Source organism: Myiozetetes cayanensis, unplaced genomic scaffold, assembly GCF_022539395.1.
Source record: "Myiozetetes cayanensis isolate MyiCay16 unplaced genomic scaffold, myiCay2020 scf18, whole genome shotgun sequence".
In the NCBI taxonomy this organism is placed as follows: Eukaryota; Metazoa; Chordata; class Aves; order Passeriformes; family Tyrannidae; genus Myiozetetes; species Myiozetetes cayanensis.
In genome coordinates, this window is record NW_026087389.1 from 17,347,958 (window position 1) to 17,367,567 (window position 19,610).

At 44.4% G+C, this 19,610-nt stretch overlaps 2 protein-coding genes across 3 annotated transcripts in view; one reads left to right on the plus strand and one right to left on the minus strand.

Moving 5' to 3' along the window:
* IPPK (inositol-pentakisphosphate 2-kinase) overlaps window positions 1-16,322 on the plus strand; it is a 28,675-nt gene extending 12,353 nt beyond the window's left edge. For both annotated transcript variants that reach the window (XM_050312645.1, XM_050312646.1), the window contains exons 2-13: window positions 724-771; window positions 3,397-3,492; window positions 4,195-4,261; window positions 6,030-6,151; window positions 6,535-6,624; window positions 7,221-7,279; window positions 7,637-7,709; window positions 8,842-9,121; window positions 10,266-10,416; window positions 11,455-11,557; window positions 12,073-12,152; window positions 13,142-16,322. In XM_050312645.1, the coding sequence (XP_050168602.1) occupies window positions 724-771; window positions 3,397-3,492; window positions 4,195-4,261; window positions 6,030-6,151; window positions 6,535-6,624; window positions 7,221-7,279; window positions 7,637-7,709; window positions 8,842-9,121; window positions 10,266-10,416; window positions 11,455-11,557; window positions 12,073-12,152; window positions 13,142-13,367 (1,395 nt within the window). In that variant the 3' untranslated portion in view covers window positions 13,368-16,322. The remainder of the gene's footprint in view (window positions 1-723; window positions 772-3,396; window positions 3,493-4,194; window positions 4,262-6,029; window positions 6,152-6,534; window positions 6,625-7,220; window positions 7,280-7,636; window positions 7,710-8,841; window positions 9,122-10,265; window positions 10,417-11,454; window positions 11,558-12,072; window positions 12,153-13,141) is intronic.
* A 35-nt stretch (window positions 16,323-16,357) lies between these two features.
* CENPP (centromere protein P) overlaps window positions 16,358-19,610 on the minus strand; it is a 117,800-nt gene continuing 114,547 nt past the window's right edge. Inside the window, exons 7-9 of the mRNA XM_050312650.1 lie at window positions 18,131-18,210; window positions 16,674-16,765; window positions 16,358-16,491 (exon numbers count right to left, since the gene is read on the minus strand). Coding sequence (XP_050168607.1) covers window positions 16,379-16,491; window positions 16,674-16,765; window positions 18,131-18,210 — 285 coding nt within the window. The 3' untranslated portion in view covers window positions 16,358-16,378. The remainder of the gene's footprint in view (window positions 16,492-16,673; window positions 16,766-18,130; window positions 18,211-19,610) is intronic.

Genomic DNA, 19,610 nt, shown 5'->3' on the forward strand with positions numbered 1-19,610 from the left:
AAAGGCCTAATTATGAAGTATTTTAATCTGAACTATTAAAAAATAAAGGCTGAAGATGTTTTTAGAATTCGTGTACTTTGAAAATATGAAGGTTTTTGAATTGTTAAAAACTGATAAAAATTGTAAAAATGACAACGATCAGTGAACTTTCTGTGGTTTTAAGGTAAAAGATTTGGAAACCTGCTGCATTTATGCCTGTGTTAGGTGTTTACTCTGTGGAAGTGTAGCAGTAACTGGTTTAATGTTTGTAAGTACAACTGTGTAGCTGCTGCTGGTGGAAAGTGTCCCTGTGAGATCTGTGATGCTGTGCTGACACTGGGAGTGCAGTGGGTCTTGTTTCCCTTTGTGCCCCACGACCTTTGATGCACAAATGCCAGGGGGGTGGTGGTGTCAATACTGTGCATTCCCAGGTTTCCAGAGCAGTGCTGTGAGCTGGGGGAGCATTTCCCTGGTGCCCACTTGGTAGCTGGAAATGCAGCGGCAGCCTCGTTGACCCGCTGGCAGAGCTGGCAGCAGATGCTGCTGTGCTTGATTTCAGTCGGTGTATTTGATTTCAAGCTGAGTGCAATAACCATCTAAAATGCCCACCTTGCTTTTCTTTTCTTTCTTTTTTTTTTCCCCCCCTTAATTTCTCAGGAGGGGTAGGGTGGGGGATCAGACAGTTGTGCTGTTCACAAACGATGAAATGCTAACGAAACCCTACTCTCTGCTATCTCCCTCCAGCGCTGTGTGGTGCTGCGGTTCCTCAAGTCTCCCCCCAACCAGACCAAGGTAAGAGTCGACGTTTCCCTTTGCTAAAAGCCCTCAGGTAAACTAATAGCCAGTGTGAGGGGAAACAAGAAACCCCTGAAGGAGCTGTGACTGGCAGGAGTAAGAATAAGGGGATGTTTTGAAATGTGTTTCAGGGGGGTTGGCGACAGGAGGAAATCTGAGGTCGCTTTACGTAAGTGAGATGGTGTGAGTGCTGATACCAAGACCTGTGTGTGGGGCAGGGTGTGGGACTGCCCTGTGTTAGAGGGGACAGGTTTCTGTGGCACAGGGACAGCAGGAATGTTCCATATCCACGGACAGGAGTGCAGGGATGCTGAGGAAGGAGTGAGTTTTACTGGTTGTTCTTAACTGGGGCAGAACAGGAACAGCTCAGGGCTGGTGTCGTGGTACAGGTCTGGCTGAGCACCCATTCAGTAGCTAAAAAGCCATGGAATTTGAACAAACACATGAAATATTCACAGAATAACCTTTGTCAGTGAGTGATTTTAGTCCTGTGTGTTGTAAAGAACAGGACACAGTCTTCCAGTTTCATGGATGGCAGAACAAGGTTTTTCTGCTCGAGAAGCAACTGAAGTGAGTTTTACTTCAGATTTCTTTTAACAAGGATAAAAAATGATCCATAAGAAAAGGTAGAGGGTAAACACAGTGTTCCAAGGGAAAAAAAAATAAAAAAAGAGAGCACAAGGTTCAAATTCTTTCATTTCCTCACCCTCAAGACAAGTCTTTAGGGTGTGTTACCTGAGAGATAAGGGGAATGGCTGCAGTTACAGCAGCTCCTGAATGTGGCTTTGTGAGGTTCAGTGCCACTGGTGGGTTCTTCTGGTGAGACAAATACAAAAAGCATTGAGGCTCTGCTGAGAGCTGGGGGGTGTGTGCGTAGTTTCAGGAAAAAAGAAACAAGGATGAAGGTAAAGACAACATAGAAAGGGCATTTTGTTGCTTTAAATCAGGAAGATGAATGTGAAAAACATTCAGTTTAACAAGGGGCAAAGAAGTTTCTCAAGTAAGGCAAGACCCCATAAACAGTGTATGTGTGAGTTATTTGATGGCCTTTCTGCTACTATTTGACTTGAAAAAAAAGTCTGGTAAAACTAAAGTGTGATTGAAGTTGTTTTCTGAGCTGCTTGGGGTGGCATGGTTTCAAAAATGTATCTTGTGCTTCTGTAGTAGCCCAAGATAATAATGTTTAGAGTGCTAACAAGAACAGGGAAGAGCCCAGTGGATTGCAAAGGAAACAGTGCTTATCTCAATTTTTAATACAGCAAAGGAGAACTAGACCACAACTTTAATTATAAAGTCAGTCTTGCAGTTTATTTAAGAGGACAAAACACTAAGTACCAGCTTTTTTTCCTCCTTTTTTTTTTTAAATTTTTAAGTTGGAAGAGATTGTTACATAGTAATTGTTTTTTAAAAACTGGCAGAGTGTGACAAAGTCACAAAGGCAGCCAGGAAATGACTTTTCAGTTCCACACCACAGCAGGGAGGTTGATAATGCTGCTGTGGAGTACTTTGGCATTGCATGTAGTTTTATGGACATGAGGAAAAAAGGCCTGTGTCCAGCTCCAGCATTCTGCATTTGGCTTGGGTTGGGATTGTGATACACAGTTTCCTCTAAATAGATGACTTTGTAATTTGAATATGTTTACTTATCTTGGTGATGTTTTTTTAGGGATAATCTGTATTCCTGACTAGTGCAAGATGAGTTAATCAACTTTCTTCACATCGGAGTAGTGCCCTTGAGAAAGTTCTGAGGCATTTTAGTGTGTTTGGTTCTGAGACTCGAGCTTAATTCCAGTGTGGGGATTAAGTGGTGGGTTTTTTTGTGTTACAAAAGCACAGAGAAGCTCGTCTGTTGTGACACTAAAATATTGTGCACAGAACCAGAGTGTGCTGGAGTGCTGGCAGTGGGTAACACTGCTGTAAGGATGCTTTGCTCCCTCTGCAATGAGCAGGAGCTGTCAGAGTCCAACTGCACTGATGTCCCTGTCCTGCTTCCAATACTCACGGAAATTCTTTTATACCTTTTGGCATTTTTGTCTTGTAGAAGAACTTGGGGTTTCCTTATAGACACATAACATAAAATTAAGAGAGGATGACATTACTGTAAGATTTTTCATTGTCTGGGGCAGGATTTGGGACAGATGGCAAGTTCTGTGCCCGTCCATCACCTGTTTGTGATGTCTCAGTCTCTCCAACCATTCCCTTCCCAATCTCCAGGAGATATTTGGTAACACTCCAAGCCTCTCCTGCACTCCAGCTGTTGGCAGGAGGACCTGCTGGGCACTACTCTTTGGACTACTGGAATTCTTTGAGTTGTTTTAAGAATAATGGCCAAAGACAGAGTAGATCTTGAGTAACCTCCCCCTCTTCCACCTTTGTCATTTTCTCTCTTTTTTTCCCCCCTGAAGCTTAAGAACCATCACCTCTCTGGCTGTTTTTCAGTTTGTCCCAGCCCCTGAGGCAGAAACACACGTAGTTTGATGTGCCTGTTTAATTTCAGTGTGCCCTGACCTACCGAGCTCAGCAATTAGGCTGTTTGCTGAATCACTGACAAGCATGTGTATGTGTTCTGGAGTGTTGTTTATCATTATCTCGCAGCTAAATTACCACGTTTCTGTCTTCCAGACTTCAGAGGAAATACTACACCATCTGCAAAACATCGTGGACTTTGGAAAACATGTGATGAAGCAGTTCTTTGGGGAGAACTACGTTCACCACGGGGTAAATGTTTTATTCTTAAAATAAATGGCTTTATGCACTGTAAACACTGGAGTGTTTGGGGGAGCTCTGAATACACACACACAAGGAGCATTTGGATGAGAACAAAGATCCTGCTCTGTGCTGATGAGGGGCTTGGATTGTCTCCATGGTTTGGCTGTTTCAGGCTACTAATGAAAGAGGGGTCCTCTCTTTGCTCCACATGAGGCAAGAGGGGGGTTTGTAAGAGGGATTTTTAGCCTTAACTGTAAAAAAAGGGATGAAACCTGGTTCATATGAATGGTTGAGGTTTCTGTGCAGTCACAGATCTCCTTCACTGAACATCAGATACCTGGGTGGAAAAGCTTCACCTGGAACTTGAGTTACACAGTCCTGCCTTGGAAGGGTGGGAGGATGGAAAGGGACTTTGTCATTTGTGAAGAGGATAAAATGGTGCAGGTTCCTTAGTGCACATTAAACTTGCACTGAAAATGCTCTTTTTCATGCATTTATTTAAATCAGTTCTTTGTTTTTATGGTGGAACAGGTGTTCCCTGTGATTGCAGGTACAGATCTGCACAGTTCATCAGAGGGAGAAGCTGCTGATTTGTATAGTTCAGTGTACTGTTGTTAACACCCACTGAACTTCGCAATTCCATTTTAAGACCCCCCCAAAATTGAACATTAATTCTTGTGTTAAAATAATTTTTTTCCTTTATTTTAATAGGAAATTATTCAACTGCCTTTAGACTTTGTAAGACAGCTGTGTTTGAAAATCCAGCCAGAGAGGCCAGGTAAGTGCATTAAAATGGGGGCTTCCTCAAGCTTCCCTTTGTTCTAAAGTAAAAAAGCATTATGCCTCAGAATATAAAGAGACTTTATGTAATATTTAGACAATGCTAAGTTGGAAATTTGTGGTGGAAAAAATGGAACTGGATGTGTTTTGGAATTCACGGTTGCAGCTGTGCTTTTCTAGTCCCCTGGACGCGGGGGATTGATGGGGACGGTGTGTGAGGGGAGGGTGACCTTGTGAAACCTTTGGGAATGTGCTGCAACACAGGAAGTTTGGCAACCTGTGACGTGTTTGGTGTGAAGGGAAGTGCTACAGAACGTGGTGTCACCTCTCACAGCTGGCAGCACCTGGTGCATGTTCTTCACGTGTGGCTGAGCTCCAAACCGGGCAAAGGAAAGGGCCCTCGTGGTGTATTCATCTTATGTCTTTGAGAATGGCCAGGAACTCCTGCTTTAGCAAAGTTCTTTGAAGAAAAGTGTGGCATTAAATCAAAGTACTGTAGTGATTGTTTTGTTGCCTTTGATCCAGGAAAAAAACTGAATTAATTTACATATAGTGAACACAGGACACTCTCCATTGTTGATTTGTCCTCACCTGTTTGAGAAGCAGTTCCAACAGTGCCAGAAACCAGCAAGGAGAGTAAATAGTTTCAAGTAAATACTATCTCATAAAACTTAAAAAATCAATGATACTCTGGTAGAAATGAATGATAGAATTAAGTTTTATTTCTTGAAATTAAACTTTGTGTGTCCACAGCTGATGAGGATTGAAATGTGGTTGTGAGGAGGTGTCCGAATGCTTTACAACAGCAAATCCCACTGTCCATTTTTAACAGGAATCTTTTAAACCTTGAGGAAAGAATTTCCTTCAATTTTACCTTTCACATAAGCCTGTCGAACTTAGGAAGGAGATTCTCTAATAATTTGTATTTCTGGGTCTGTCTGATTGGACAGCTGGGAAGGTGGATGTACTTCTGCTTAAGTTTAGAAATCAAACCCCAGTGTTTTGTTGGAGACAGGAGGTTTCTTGCTCATCCCAGTGAAGTGCACCAAGGCACTGCAGGCTGGTGCCTGATGAGGCTTCAGCTTCTGGGATTTATTTTTTCTATTGCAGTGTATTTTTTCACAATGGGCATTTTTCTTAGCAGTGGAAACTCTAACAGAACACACTGTGTTCTGTGTCTCTCTGTAGTAACAGAGGATTTGAAAATCGAGGGGTCTGTGTTCTTCTTAACTTGTAACTAAAATCTCACAGATTTTGTGAGACACATCTTCTGTGTCCCAAAGGACACACGTGGAGAGAGGGTATTTAAAGGCTTTTTTAAAATAATGCCTCCTAAGTTTGATATTCCTGGCAGTTTTCACAGACTCCTCTTGACCCAGCTGACAAATGGTAGGCCGTGCAGCTTTAGTAAGCAAACATGAGATCACATCTTTGAATAAATACACTAATAAGTCACTTCACCTGTTGTTGGCCAATGCGTTTCCTTGCTGTGTCAGGCCTCACCTTTCTTGGGAGGAGCTGGGAGCTGGCCATTAACAGCAGCCTTTGTGGCACTCCATGTGCCTGGGACAGTTTTGAGGAAACTGAATCTGGGCGTTGGGAACGGGGAGGGCAGATTTGTGCAAGTGAATAATTGGCTAAAGCCTCCCAAACTGTGCATCCTGTGCTTCCAGGTCCGTTCCCACACCCCAGGGATGGCTGCAGGGCAAACAGACATGCACACAGCTGATCCTCATGTTTGTGTTGGCTTTCCTTTGCTTCCCCAGAGTGTCGCTGTGACAAGGACATGGACACGCTGAGTGGGTTCGCGATGTGCCTTCCCAACCTCACGAGGCCGCAGAGCTACCGCCTGGCCGAGCACCGGCCCCTGCTCTGCATCGAGATCAAGGTGTGGGGGGAGGCTCCTCTGGGGGCCTGTTGGCCTTTTTTAATACTCACTGACCAGAGCAGTTCAAGGAATGCAGCAGTGGGATGAGGCTCACTTTTCACTGTAACCCCTCTACTAATTCCTGATCTTTCAAAACTTGGGAAATTCCCGGGTGTTACTGGGCTTTTCTGTAGGCCACAGCAGTTTTATGGCCTTATTTATTAAAATAATTTAGTCCTCTGAAATAATTGGGAGTAGCATTCAGCTTTTTAAGTGCTAGACTTTTTTTTAAATTATTTTTGAAAATTTTCCTTTAACTGGAAAGATTTGCATCTTGTGTGTGCTTCTGTTTCTATGGAGAGATACATTTATATTTACAGTCTTTTTTTGTTTGTTTGTTTTAGCCAAAGTGTGGCTTCATTCCTTTCTCCAGCCATGTTTCACAGGAGATAAAGCACAAGGTGTGTCGTTACTGTATGCATCAGCATCTAAAGGTAATTATTAAGTCATCCTGCTTCCCCTTGGCTGGACTGTGCTTTATTTGCTGATCCAGGCTTGGGTTCCTGTTAAAACTTGCTCAAATCCCCTGATATGACTAAAGCTGGTAGGTGGATACACAGCTTGAGTTGCTGGGTGTGAATTTGTTTAGTGAGAGATGGAACAAGTTCTGTGGGAAGCTGGAAGCAAACAAACACAATATCACTCTTTGGGGACTGTGAACGCTGGGGTTGGGTAAAACTCTGCTGTGGAACTTCCTTTTGGGATCAGCTCACCCAGTGCACTCTGTGACTTACAACAAACAGCCTGTCACAGGCACAGGGTTCACTGGGCTCGTGTCCACTGGGAGTCTGGAATGGGGTGACTGGGCCTGCCTGATTTAATGGGACCTTCCTCCCTCTGTGAGTGCACTTTGAGGGACTGGAAAAATGACCAGGAAACACCCACAGTGGTCATGAATTTTGTGTTCAAAGAGGTTTAAATGCCGTGGGACCTCTGAAGGCAGGATGTCAGTGCACACACCTGACTGTTAAAATGAGAGGGCAGTTATTCCAGGGACGGGGGGTAACAGCAGTGCTCTGGTTTTCCACAGGTAGCAAACGGGAAATGGAAGCGACCCAGTAAATACTGCCCGTTGGATCTCTTCTCAGGGTAAGGATTCTGTGTTTCTCCCAAAAGGAATCTGTAACACAGGGGGTTTTTTTTGGCAGATTTTCTCAGATTCCTTTGCCTTTTGCTGAGTTATTAAGGACAATCCATGCCTGCTTGTCTGACCTTTACGGTGAATATTTCTGGTGCTGTCTATTTACACCTGTCTCAGGAATCAGAGCTGCTTATTAATGTGCCAGTGCCTTTTGTTGTGCCAGTGCATAATATTGCAGCCAAGAGCTGTTTCTTTACTCAGGTTTGAAACTCACTTTGCCTTTGCAGTGACCTCAGCTCATGCCAGGTGTGAACATCCAAAGGCTGGGATAAAACATTCTTGGCTTTATTTTTTGTTTTCCCTAGAAACAAACAGAGAATGCACTTTGCTTTGAAGAGCTTATTACAGGAGGCACAGAACAACTTGAAAATATTTAAGGTAAACAGTTAAATCTCCACTTGCTTTTTTTTGGCCTTGGCTTTTAAACAATTTGCCTTCAGCGTGTAAACAGTCAAACCTGCCCAATCAGCACCCTCATTTTTGGACCCCACCAAAAGAAGGAAACGGGAAAATTCTGAATTAGATTTCAGGTTAGGACAGATAAGTAATAATTTCCCAGAATTCATAGACTCATGGAATGTCCTGAGCTGGAGAGACCCACAAGGATCATCCGAGTCCCACTCCTGGCCCCGTACAGGACACAGCCCAGCAATCCCACTGAGGCCTGAGAGCCTTGTCCCAATGTTCCTCGAGCTCTGGCAGCCTTGGTGCTGTGACCACTGCCCTGGGGAATTAAATTAGTCTAAAACAATTGCTGAGAAAAACTAAGAGAAAAGGACTTTTTTTAAGGCTGATCAAAGTTTTAAAAATTCAGGAGGAAGAAGAAGATGGAGAACTTTGCATGTTGCTGCAAATATTTTGTTTTTAAATTCCTGTTGGAACGCTGATGCAGGCCAAATGCACGCTGGGGAAGGAAAAAGTTCCCTTTTCCATGGCATTAATGTAGAAAAAATATAAAGCAGTAACTGATGGCTTATGGAGATTTTCAGATTAATTCTAGGAAACAAGACTCTTTGCAATTTATTTCCAGTATTAAATCAACTACTTGAATTACTTCTATGAACTGTCCTATTTTTTCTATTAGCACAGGTAACTATCACACCTTTTCTGTCCCCTTTCACAGCCTTCCCTTTGCCAGTCTGAATGGTAAAAGAAGGTTGTTTCACACAGTGCTTTTTCACTCCTGACATTATTCAGAAAGGAGTGATAGGAAACTGTGCCAAGTATCAGATCACTTGTATTGCTCTGATTCCTTACAGTTATTTAAGTTGGGAAAGCAACACTTGGTTTAAATGGGGGTTTTGCTGCTCATTTAGAGGTTGCTACATGTGGGATCTGATTAAACTTAAGAGGGCAATTTGTAAGAGTCCAGGAATGTTGTATTTGTGTGGGGATTGTTAAGCTAAGAACACTGTTCTGTGATTAAAATATTAAATCCAATGCTCAGTACGAAGAACTTGATTTCATCAAGTGCCTAAAGACTCTTCATTTTTCACCCTCCCCCTTTCAGAATGGTGAACTAATTTATGGCTGTAAGGATGACCAGGACTCTGTCTCTGACTGGAACGAACTCGCTCGTCACTTAAAACCTTTCTTTTTCCCCTCCAACGGGCTGGTGAGTGGCCCCCACTGCACAAGGACAATTGTTAAAGAACTGATCCAGGTGATAACCATGACGCTACTGAGTAGCACCGACACCTGCAGGGCGGGTGACATGAAGACAGTGCCCGTCTCACAGGGACGAAGCTACTGTGAAGCAAGTGCTTTCAATAAGGAGCTGGTTAGAAATGGTAAGGAAGAACTCCTCAAGCACTGCCAGTAATGGACTGTCCATGGAATCACTGAGTGGTTTGGGTTGAAGGGACCTTTACAGGCCACCTGCTCCACCCCCTGCCATGGGCAGGGACACCTTCCACTTCCACAGTGTCTGATTTAACAATTCAGATCTTTGTCTCTTGTTTGCTTATGGGTGCTGATGTGGGAATGGAAACAGTGGGGTTGTAGTGACATTTAAAAAATGAGTTCTGAGCTGTGTAGCTGGCAGATAATTGCCCTTAATGTGACGTTGTAGTGAACACTTTTAGCACTGTGCCTAATGATGGGTTAAAATAAATCCAGGAGGTGGTGGAGGAAAAATGGAAGAAAATACCAGTGTGAGCTGATAACAATTGTGGGGATTCCAAACGAAGGGGGAATTTTTATGTTGTATGTGATGAAGCTGGGCTGCTTTGGTTGGTGTGTTACATGACACCTGTTCCTCAGCTCATGTTCTGCTGCTCTTGTGGTAAAAAGAGAGGTCTGAATACCAGAGGGGAAAGGAATGGGAAGTGAGAGCTGGAAAACTGTGACCGATGATAATCCCTCAGTGCAGAAGTTCTCTGAAGCTCTTAACTAGGCAAGATGCTGCCAGTTACTCTAATTACACAAACAACATGTTTCTCACTCTGCTTTTGAGGAAGACCTTTTTCACTGCTGGTGGTTTGTTGTAGTGTTGGAGAAGGAGCTGTCTCACAGAAATTACAGCAAGTGCAAATCTCTTTCTATTATATAACAAAAAGACAGGATAACTAAAATGCTGAATTACTTTCTGATAAAAAAAGTTGATACTGTTCAAAGTGAATTTGTGATGGCTTCAAACTCAGATGAGAAATTTCTCTTGTGGACTCAAACAAGTAGATTGCAGGATGTGGGTGTGTTTTGGTGTTTAGTTTTTGGAGTAATTTGGAGTTGTATCCCAGGTGTTTTATTCTGCAGTTTAAATGTGCACCAGGCGCTTCAGTGTTTGGTAACTGAAATGTTTCAAGGTTTCCCCCTCCCTGTGTGTGACTGGACCAAAAGCATTTGGCCTTGTGTAGTGGACAAGCACATGTTCTGGCCAATTGAAGCAAAGAACACACTCGTGTCTGCCTTATTTTAAAATCCATTTTCTTCTAGGTAAACACAAATTGGAAAGCTCTGGCTTACCGAGGGGTTGTCTCCTTTATAAAACCCTTCAGGCTCAGATGCTTGACATGCTGGATATTGAAGGACTCTATCCTTTGTACAGTAGAGTTGAACAGTACTTGGAGGAATTTCCTGAAGAGAGGTAAGACTTGATGGCTTTTCTTTTCAGTTCTGAGTAACCAGGTGTGCAGGCAACACTGGCTCTTGCCTTGTTATGTTGTACAACCTTCCTTCATGGCATTGCATGAAATTCAATTCTGAATTTCTAACTTGAACTGCCAGATAACATAAAAGATCAGTTTTATTGTTCAAAGTTTTGGTGTCAGTCACCCTGGCCTGAATTTTTAAGTAATGGTTATGGGAAGTTCACAACAGGTCGGAGAGAAAAATTTCCCTTTTCCTGAGTAGTGGAGGTTGTGTATTTGCAGAAGGGTCCGGTGAAATGAGTGGTGGGTTTCTCCTGTCCCCAGTCCCTGTGGAGCTTGGATTGTCTGCAGGGATAATGATGTTTTCTCAGTCATTCTCAGGTCTGTATTGGCTTACCTACAACCTGCCCTTAAAATCCAGTATTTGGCAGCAATCCAGCCTGTGCCTGAGGGTCCTGCAGAAGGTGTGGATCTGCTGTTGTCCATCGTGCCCTCCTGTGAGAGCAGCTCCAAATGCCAGCTTGTGGCCCACATCACAAGTGCTCAAATCATACTTGAGGCACAAGCAGCTTTATCTTACATTTCTTGCCTGGGCATTGAAAGCTGCTCCCTTTTTTCCCCAAATAAGCCTTATTGGTGTAACAATAATTGCTACCCAAAGCTTTCCCTGGGCTGCTGTGCCTCGGCTGTGCCTCTGCCGCTGCTCACACGAGGGCACTCTGGCTTCACTCGTGGACTCACTGCTGCTGGTGTAGTTACACATGAAACAAATACTTTGGGAACGTGTTCTTTGGGCTGCAGGGGGTTTGTGTGCTGCAAACCCCACTGTGAGGGGCTCAGCTCCTCAGCAGGGGTTCAGGTGTTTAACAGGGGAAGGAAGGAGGCCAAGCCACCCCCCATGAGCACACGGTACAGAGCTGGGGCAGAGCAGGGCCCTGTCAGATATGCCCATACTCCCAGTTTATATTTTTATATATATATATATATGTAAATCTTCTTGGCTGTCTGTAAATCTTCTTTTAACATTTATTTAGAAGTACATTACAGATAGATGGACCTTACAACGAAGCGTTTTATGAGAAGCTGCTGGATCTTTCCCCGGAGGACGACGGGACGGTGGCGTTCGCGTTAACAAAGGTACCTCTGCCTATGGGGTGAGGGGCGTTCTCTCTGTCAGTGTTAATTAGCACCTGGCTCGCTCTGTCAGCGTTAATTAGCACCTGGCTCGCTGAAAGGGGTGGATAATGGATGGAGGCAGCACCACTGGCTCATCAGGATCTGGACAGTTCGAGTTGTTCCTTGTGCCAGGGTGCATCTCTATAGCAGAAGCAGTTACAGACGTGTAGCACCAGTTCTTAAGAAATAAATAAAGCTGTTTATTTGCTCTCTAGACTGGGGAAGCATTTTCATGAACTGATGCTGGTTTGGCCTTTAAGAAAACGATCTGTAGGAAATAAACACGGTTCTTGTACAGGATGCTGCAAACCCGCCTGCTCCTGCCAACCGTCTGTTACAGAGAGGATTTCCAGCTCTTACAGTGCCAACATCCCAATACAGGGAGCACTCTGGTGCCTTCTGGGAGGAACAGGATGCTTTACTACAGGCCCACAGAAACATAAAGAGAAAATGTGTGTTATTTCTCTGTTGCACAGGTGCAGCAGTACAGAATAGCCATGACTGCTAAAGACTGCTCCATCATGATTGCCCTTTCCCCCTGTCTGCAAGATGAGTGGTAAGACCTGCCTGTACCTGTTTTGGAATGGCTCCAGCTGTTTAGAAATTGGAGATGTTGTTTGCACACTTCAGTCAACTCAGTAATTAAAAGAAGTGTGGGGTTTGGGGCGTGGGGGGGTATCCAAATATTTGGCTGTGAACATATAATAGAGTTCTGATTTAAGGCATTTAGAACCCATGCCTGTTTCTGAAGAGTTTTAAGTTGATCAAAAGGGTTAAGGTTTTATATTCATGCTCTTCTTGAACTTTGAATTGACTGTTTATAGTAGCTCTACGTGGTTTTAAACAGGTGCAATTTTTCTGCCTCGGTGTCCTCATATGAGAGATTTTTCAAGCTGAGTTGCCTTTGATGGCCTAATTACAGTAAAACCAAGGCAGTAATTGAGAGGTGACATCTGTGGCTGTCAGCAGGAGGCCTTGCTGCAATATCATCCATTTTGGCTCCTGTCAGCAGTCACAGTCTGCAGGGGGGAGCTGATTTACCAGACCCTTGTATTTTTAGAGAGTGTTGTTTTGTGCGCGTGCCCTGCAGTTCCTGAGTGAAGTGCTGGTGATGGACATGGCTTGTGCAATGGCTGAGTTCAGAAATCCTCTATCCCTCAGCATGCTTGGACAGCAGTTCCCACACTGAGTGTTTTCTTTCCTTGAACCTAAGTAGGAGTTGCAGTGGCTCCTTCTGCTTTTGCCAGCTAATAAGGCTGTTGCTTTGTATGCACCACCTAGAAACAGCTTAGATTTACTAAATACAGAGGCACAGCAGTTGAGAGGGATGTCTGATGTGTGGAAGCTGAAAGGGAAACGACTGGAAGAGATCCCACCAAGTTCCCATTAGGACTGGTAAAGCTGGAGCTGCAGTTTATTTTCTTGGGCTCCCATGAAGGTTCTAAGATAAACATTAGAGTCACTTTTGCAAGGGGGACTTGGGACACATAAATTAAAAATGCTGGTTTCAGTGACTCAGATGTGCAATGTGGTTTTGTTTTCCAGCTCTGAGCAAAGATCTGTGGTACTGGCATCCAAATCCAGATTCACCTTTTCCGTCTCTGTGCTGGACCTGGACCTGAAGCCCTATGAGAGCATTCCCCACCAGTACAAACTGGATGGGGAGATAGTCAACTATTACCTGAAGAATGTACAGGCCAAAGAAGACCCTGTTATGTCCAACCTCTTCAAAGAGAATGAAGACTGCACATTAGTTCTCCACAAAGTGTAACCATTTCCTTGAGGTTATTTTTATTCAAACACATTAGAAAGTGAAAGAGTAATGGAATACAGTTATGGTGATTTTTTTTTTTTCTTTTCTGTTGTGTTCAGTGCATTTTTCAGCTGTGAATGTTTTTGCTTTATGAAATGATTTTTAATGGGTGATGCCTTCTCAGAGCCCTGGGAGAGCATTTGCTAGATAACCTTAATGAATGTATTTAATGTGACGGAACAGGTAACGTGCCATACCTTGGAACTAGAGGACAGAGCAAATTAATACAAAAAAGTCTACTTAGAATTGAAAGAGCACAGTTTTAAAGGTTTCCTGAAGTATTGCACTAACATAGAGAGCCTAATTACTAACAAGAGAATTGCCTTGGAGCCTGTGCTTTGAGCCTCACTCATCCTTCCTGGAGGAGGGAATGCTCTGGCAAATCCTGATACATTTTAGCATTAATCCACTGAAAACACAACTGTGCAGTGGCTGATCTGTGGAACTGCCCTGTCACTGCAGAACACTTAAGTACTAAATGCATGGATTAGGAACACCAGGCTGCCCCCAGAAGTTTTGTGATCATCTTGTATCTACCTAAAGCTTCTGAAATGAAGTGCAAAGGGTAAACACCTCTGAGTTTTATGTCATGGCTGGGCTTAACTCTCCTGGTTTTTATTGTCCCTACATGATATGCTGCTATTGAAGGTGAAGCCACAGCCCGCTCTCACCTAATTTAAACTGAGCTACAAGAAGAATTTATGAGTTTTACAGATCATTTCAGGTCCTTCAGATGGTGTCAGACATCGGCATTATTACACTGATGCCCCACACACTGTGCAGCACGAGCAGCTGCTTTCAGGCTCCTTCATTTTAAGAAGTGACACAGAAAAGAGGTGACAGCATCTCATTTTCTTCCCTGAAGCTGCGGTCTCATGACGAGGTGAGCTTGTGTGATTTTTGTGATGGCTTTACTTTGTAAGCAGTGCTATGTGCAGCTGACGTCTGGTGAGGGGCTGCAGTAAAGCCATCCTTGGGCAAGATCCTGAGTTGGAGAGTGGGGATATATCCAAAACTGAGGGTACTATGATGAACTCTACAGCCCCTTTCCCCTCAGGGATTGCACAGCCTGAAAGGTGCAGAGATGCTCCTCAAGCCCCAGGCTGTGACCTGTGTGCAGCCTGTGCTCAGGATTAATGTTGTCCAGAGCTGTGTGGATTAACTCCTAAAATCACATTTATGGTGGGGTCTCAGTGTAATGTTTGAATTGTTCCACTGCACCTGAAATTCAAAAGGCTGACCCAGGCCCCCCTGCACATTGGCACAACTCAAGGAGGAAATGTGAAACACAAGTGACACCATTCCCACAGGGACAGAGAGCTGGGCTGGCACTGCCAGCTGCCTTCTGGGACAGGGCCCGGAGCTGCTGTCCTGGATGGGAGGTGTGACACTGCAACAGTGCAATAACCTGGCAGCTCACAGTGGGAATAATCCCTTCTTTCCAAAGAAAACCTGGGGGGAGAGAGAGCAGCCACTTCTAAATCCAGAAACCCTCCAGCTGTTAGAAAGAGAAGGAAGGAAGGACCATCCACAGGTGGGAAGTTCCCAGGTTTTTATGCTGTAGCTTTGCACATGGTTTGCACACAATCAGAAGCGTCTCTGCTGAGCAGTTTTGTTTTCAGGTAGGAAGGAGCTAAAGATGAACTGAACTAAAGGTTACACAAAACCAGCTAAACCAGTTCCATGGCAGTGGGTAAGCAGCAATGAATTTTGCCTGTCTGCTGGACTCCAGACCTTAAATTAGCCTGGCCTTATCTCACAAGAGATTTCCTTAGAGAGTTGCTGTTCATCAGAACCCAATCTCTGGTGTGGCTCAGCTGTAAAGTCTGGCAGTTTTTCCTGACCTACCAGAACAGTGGGAGAGTGTCCCAATGATCAAACAGATGATTGTGACATTTATGGCATTATAAAGATACTGTTGCTTCAGTTCTTGATTTCTCCAGTTTCCCCACTGCTGTACGATATTTTGCCACCCCTGGGGGTGGCTCCAGCAGCTCTGGCCTTGGAAAGGAGTCTCTCAGTATCCCTTGAGAGCCAGAGTTTGTGTGTTTGGGCCCTTGGTTCAGGAGCTGTTACTCCCTCCCCAGGGAAGGACCTGACTTTGGTTTGAGGTGGATATGGTTTGGTTGGGATGGGGAGAGCAGGAACTCTGGGAAAACACACAGAGTTCCCAAACGGGCTGATGGCACATCTGAGGGAAGTGAAGGGAGAGGTGAGACATCTGTCTGATCCATTTTGTTTCTTCAGAGATGAATGTATGACACGTGAAGCTTTGGTGAGGTGTTACCTCCCAGAGTTCCCCCTGGCAGCAGCAAGTGCTGCAGTGGGCAGGAGGTCACTCAGCCACCCCTTCCCAGGAGGGGAATGGGGGCCTCTCCGGGGTAGTTTAAGCTGTCTCAACACTTCCACTGTGGAACAAAGTTACTTCAGACAGTTACACTTGGGTTTTTTACCATTGTTATGTCTTTGAAATCTTCAAATTGTCTTCTTCCACCCTAATTTAAGGAGAAAGCTGTTTAACTCTTTGTTCTAGGAGTCTCTTACTGTTCTCTTGTCATTTTTAAATCACTGTACTTTTACAGAGCTGTGAAATGAAATGGATTTTTATGGACTTGATTTTGACAGTGCATGATCTTTTAACAATTTCCAGGTATCTAGAAAATGTTAAGAAGATGATAAACCACTCTGGTACATTAATGATTCAGAAAGATAAATTTATAATGAAATCACTCTGTACATGTAACTATTTTATTTGGCATTTTTGTATTTAAATGGCTGTATTTATTTTCATGTCATGACAATTTATATATAACGTGCCATAATTGTACAGATAGCATGTTTTATGAGTATGGTTTCTAAATGGAAAATAACTTAATGTTTATATTCAATAAAATTATAGACCGTGTAACACAATATCTTAATTAAAACTACTTTGGAAATTGCTACCTGCTGTAAGTCATGCTGGCAATTCATTCAAGCACCTTGATCAGGTTCTCCAGGGCTGCCTCGATCCCAAGGAGCAGCACCATGCTCCGGAAGCGGCCAGGGACACTCTCAACTCTCGTCATCTTCTGCTCCAGCACTGCAGGAAACACGGAACAGTGGGGGTTGTTTTCCCAGAGCTGGCAGGGGGTGAAGCCCCTGCACACAGACAGGGTGTGTAAATCACACAGGAGGTGACGGTGAGGCTGCTGCTCAGGCAGGGTTTGTTTGCCTGGTTGGGTTTCCATGTTCTCTAAAGGGATGTGAAGTGACTGATGTTACCTTGCTCTGGGACTTTGGTCAGCAGGTCCAGGACTGGTGTAGTTGTCCCTTCTTCGTCCAGATGGATCTTCCAAACAACCATCAATTCAAACCTGTACCGGGAGCACAGGAAGGTCAGTCCAGGGTTAACCAGGGCCCTGCTTTTGGGGTTCCTCCAAAGCAGAAGCTGCAGCAGTTGAGAGGCTTCTGCTCTCCAGTTAAGCTCACGTCATGTAATGCAACTCACCCCTCTCTGGATTCAGGATTCAGGAGCATTTAATTAACTGAGGAAAGCCAATAATGTACTGCCAAGGAGAGGTTTTGGGTACCTCCAAGCTTTCAGCCTCAAGGATTTTTCCCCCTGGTTCTTGTCTTTGTCTCATGAATGGTTTGTTTGCACAGGGCAGTGGGGCAGAGTAAGAGAGGAAGGCAGAGCAGAGCACTGAGTGTTGCAGTGGGACAAGATCCCTGCACCATCCCAAGGGAACAGCCAGGCAGGAGGTTGGTCTGGAACAGCGTCAGAGCAGATCTCCTGCTTTGTAACAGCCCTTCTTTACTGCATCTTTATTCCCCTCCAAGCCTAGAATTCCTTACTGAAGGTAAGGCTTTCCTGATCCAAAGCTGATCTGCACAGCAGGTCACTGTGAGGAGGAAGCTCCCCTTTCTCGATGATGTTTGACCCATAACAACTGTAAAAATTCCCTTTGTCAGCCTTTTGCCCCTTGATTGTTACAAATCCTTTGGGAATTTGTGCACAGCTTGTCCTGGAATTTTGCAAACAAATTTTTATGCCACTGAAATGACTTGGAAATTCTTGTGTTTCAGGACTGTGGATCAGGGGGAATGTGTGCAATGGAACTGGCACCTGGTGACACAGAAACTGTTGAACAAAGCAGGTAATTCCCTAACCCTGATGGTCTAAGAACAATTCATTCCAACAAGCCACAGTTCAAGCATTTAGTTTTAAATGGCAGGTTTGGCTGTACCAAGACAGCACCATCTCTCAGGGTTTATTTGCTAGTTCATAAATGCCACAGAGGGAGCTGTGCTCAAATTCCAGTTGTTTGCATATAAATTAAAGCACGTTATAGCAGGATGTAAGAGGAGAAGGGAATGGTCTGATCCCTTCACAAAACAGTTATTTTTCTTGGCCCTGACAGTGATAATTATATTGTCTTACATGTGACTTCAAGGGGTTTTTTTCCCTATTGAAAACCCCAAACCTGGTGGAACACATCCCACAGGGAGCCCAAACAAATCCCACAAGCCTGGTAGAGTAGTAATTCCCTCATCTAATGGATTTCCATCTAAAACAATGGAAAAGTATAGCCACAGTGACATGGTAACTGCCATTTTCTTTCCATTCTTTAATGGCAAGACACCAAGGAACTGGGATTTACTGGGATGTGACTGGGATCCCTGCACCTCCTGTGCAGACCCTGGGCTGTATCAGTCAAGAGATGCATTTATTGGCTTACCCAGAGACTTTGGGGTTCCTCAGAATTATAAAATCTCCCTGCAGTCCTTCTGGAAGGGTCACGACCTCAGGATACTTGGCCTGTGAATAAAAAGGCTCAAATTGGGTCACAAAGATCACAGCACACGAGGTGGTTTCCAGCCAGTGCTCCCCAGTCCCAGTGGATTTCATGAGCTTGTGTGATGATTAACAGTAATAGTTAAGAGTAACAACACTCACTGTTTAAATTCTGACCTGTTTTTTTTTTTCTTTGGAGCTCCTTGTGCAAGACCCAGGAAACCTTGAACACATTTTTTTTTTTAAACTAAGTTCTGTTAATTTGATTGAATAAGACATTATAATACATCCCCATTTCACCCCCTCCCCTCTGTGAGGGAAGGAACCCGACTGGAACCCTCTGGCTGGAGGTTCCTTTTGAAAGGGTCACCAAGCTCCACAGAGGCCTTGGGAAGCACAAAGTAATAAAGGCAATGAGATACCAAAATAACCACAGTTCCCAAAATATGGGATAATGGAAACGTGACTTCCATGTCGCTGGGAATTATTTCCAGCTACTACAGCATGCAAAGGTTGATTGTTGCTCCATTCCTTTGTCAGTGCCTCTGATATTTGTCAGTGTTCAGTGTGCGTATCTTGAATTACTCAGGACTCAGAACTTTTGCTAGAACTGGTTTAAAAGCACGTAAAAGAAGAGCAGGCTTGTAGCTCCCCATGGATTCTGTAGGGGACAGGTTACTCAGAGTACGAGGGGATGCACAGACACCAAACACTGAGGAACAACACAGCATCCTGCAGGGAATGCGCTGCTGGAAAAGGAATCAGGAGGGAGCTGGAGCCTGCTCGTCCTGCCTCACGCCCTGCACACAGAGCTGGGCTCCAGAACTCGCAGTTTATAAAGTGTGAAAAGTCTCTCAGCCCCAGTCATCCCACAGGGCTCCCGGGGCAGGTCTGTAGGAAAAGGAGCAGGAGAGGCGGTCGTGGAGCGGCGCTGGAGAGAATGAGTCCGGTTTTCTGGGATTGCGCCTCATCTGGCAGAGGGAAATCGCTCCCAGATGTGACCTTGCTCTGGGTTAGGAATTTATGACAGGCTGGAGGAGGGCTGTGCACCCTGTGCCAAATGACATAAAACACATGGAATTTGCCAGTTTTAATTTCTGCCCAGCATCCAGTACTGTATTTACTGTGGGATAACAAACCAGGATTTATCCTGGGAACAAGGACACAGAAGGGACGATGTGGAGTGGGACAGTGACACTGTGAAAGTGGCTGATCAAGGGTCACTCGCCCAGCAGAGCAGGGATCCTCTTCCAGCTTTACTCCCTGGGGAATTATGCCCCTCTGATAACAACATCAACCAAGTTTTCCAGGCTTTCCCTCTCAATCACCCATGTCTGATGTCCATTACAAGCCCTCATTTGCCTGGGAGCATCTGCTGATCTCTGTAGCTCCAGGCTGCCAATACTAGAAATGCAGGATTAGCT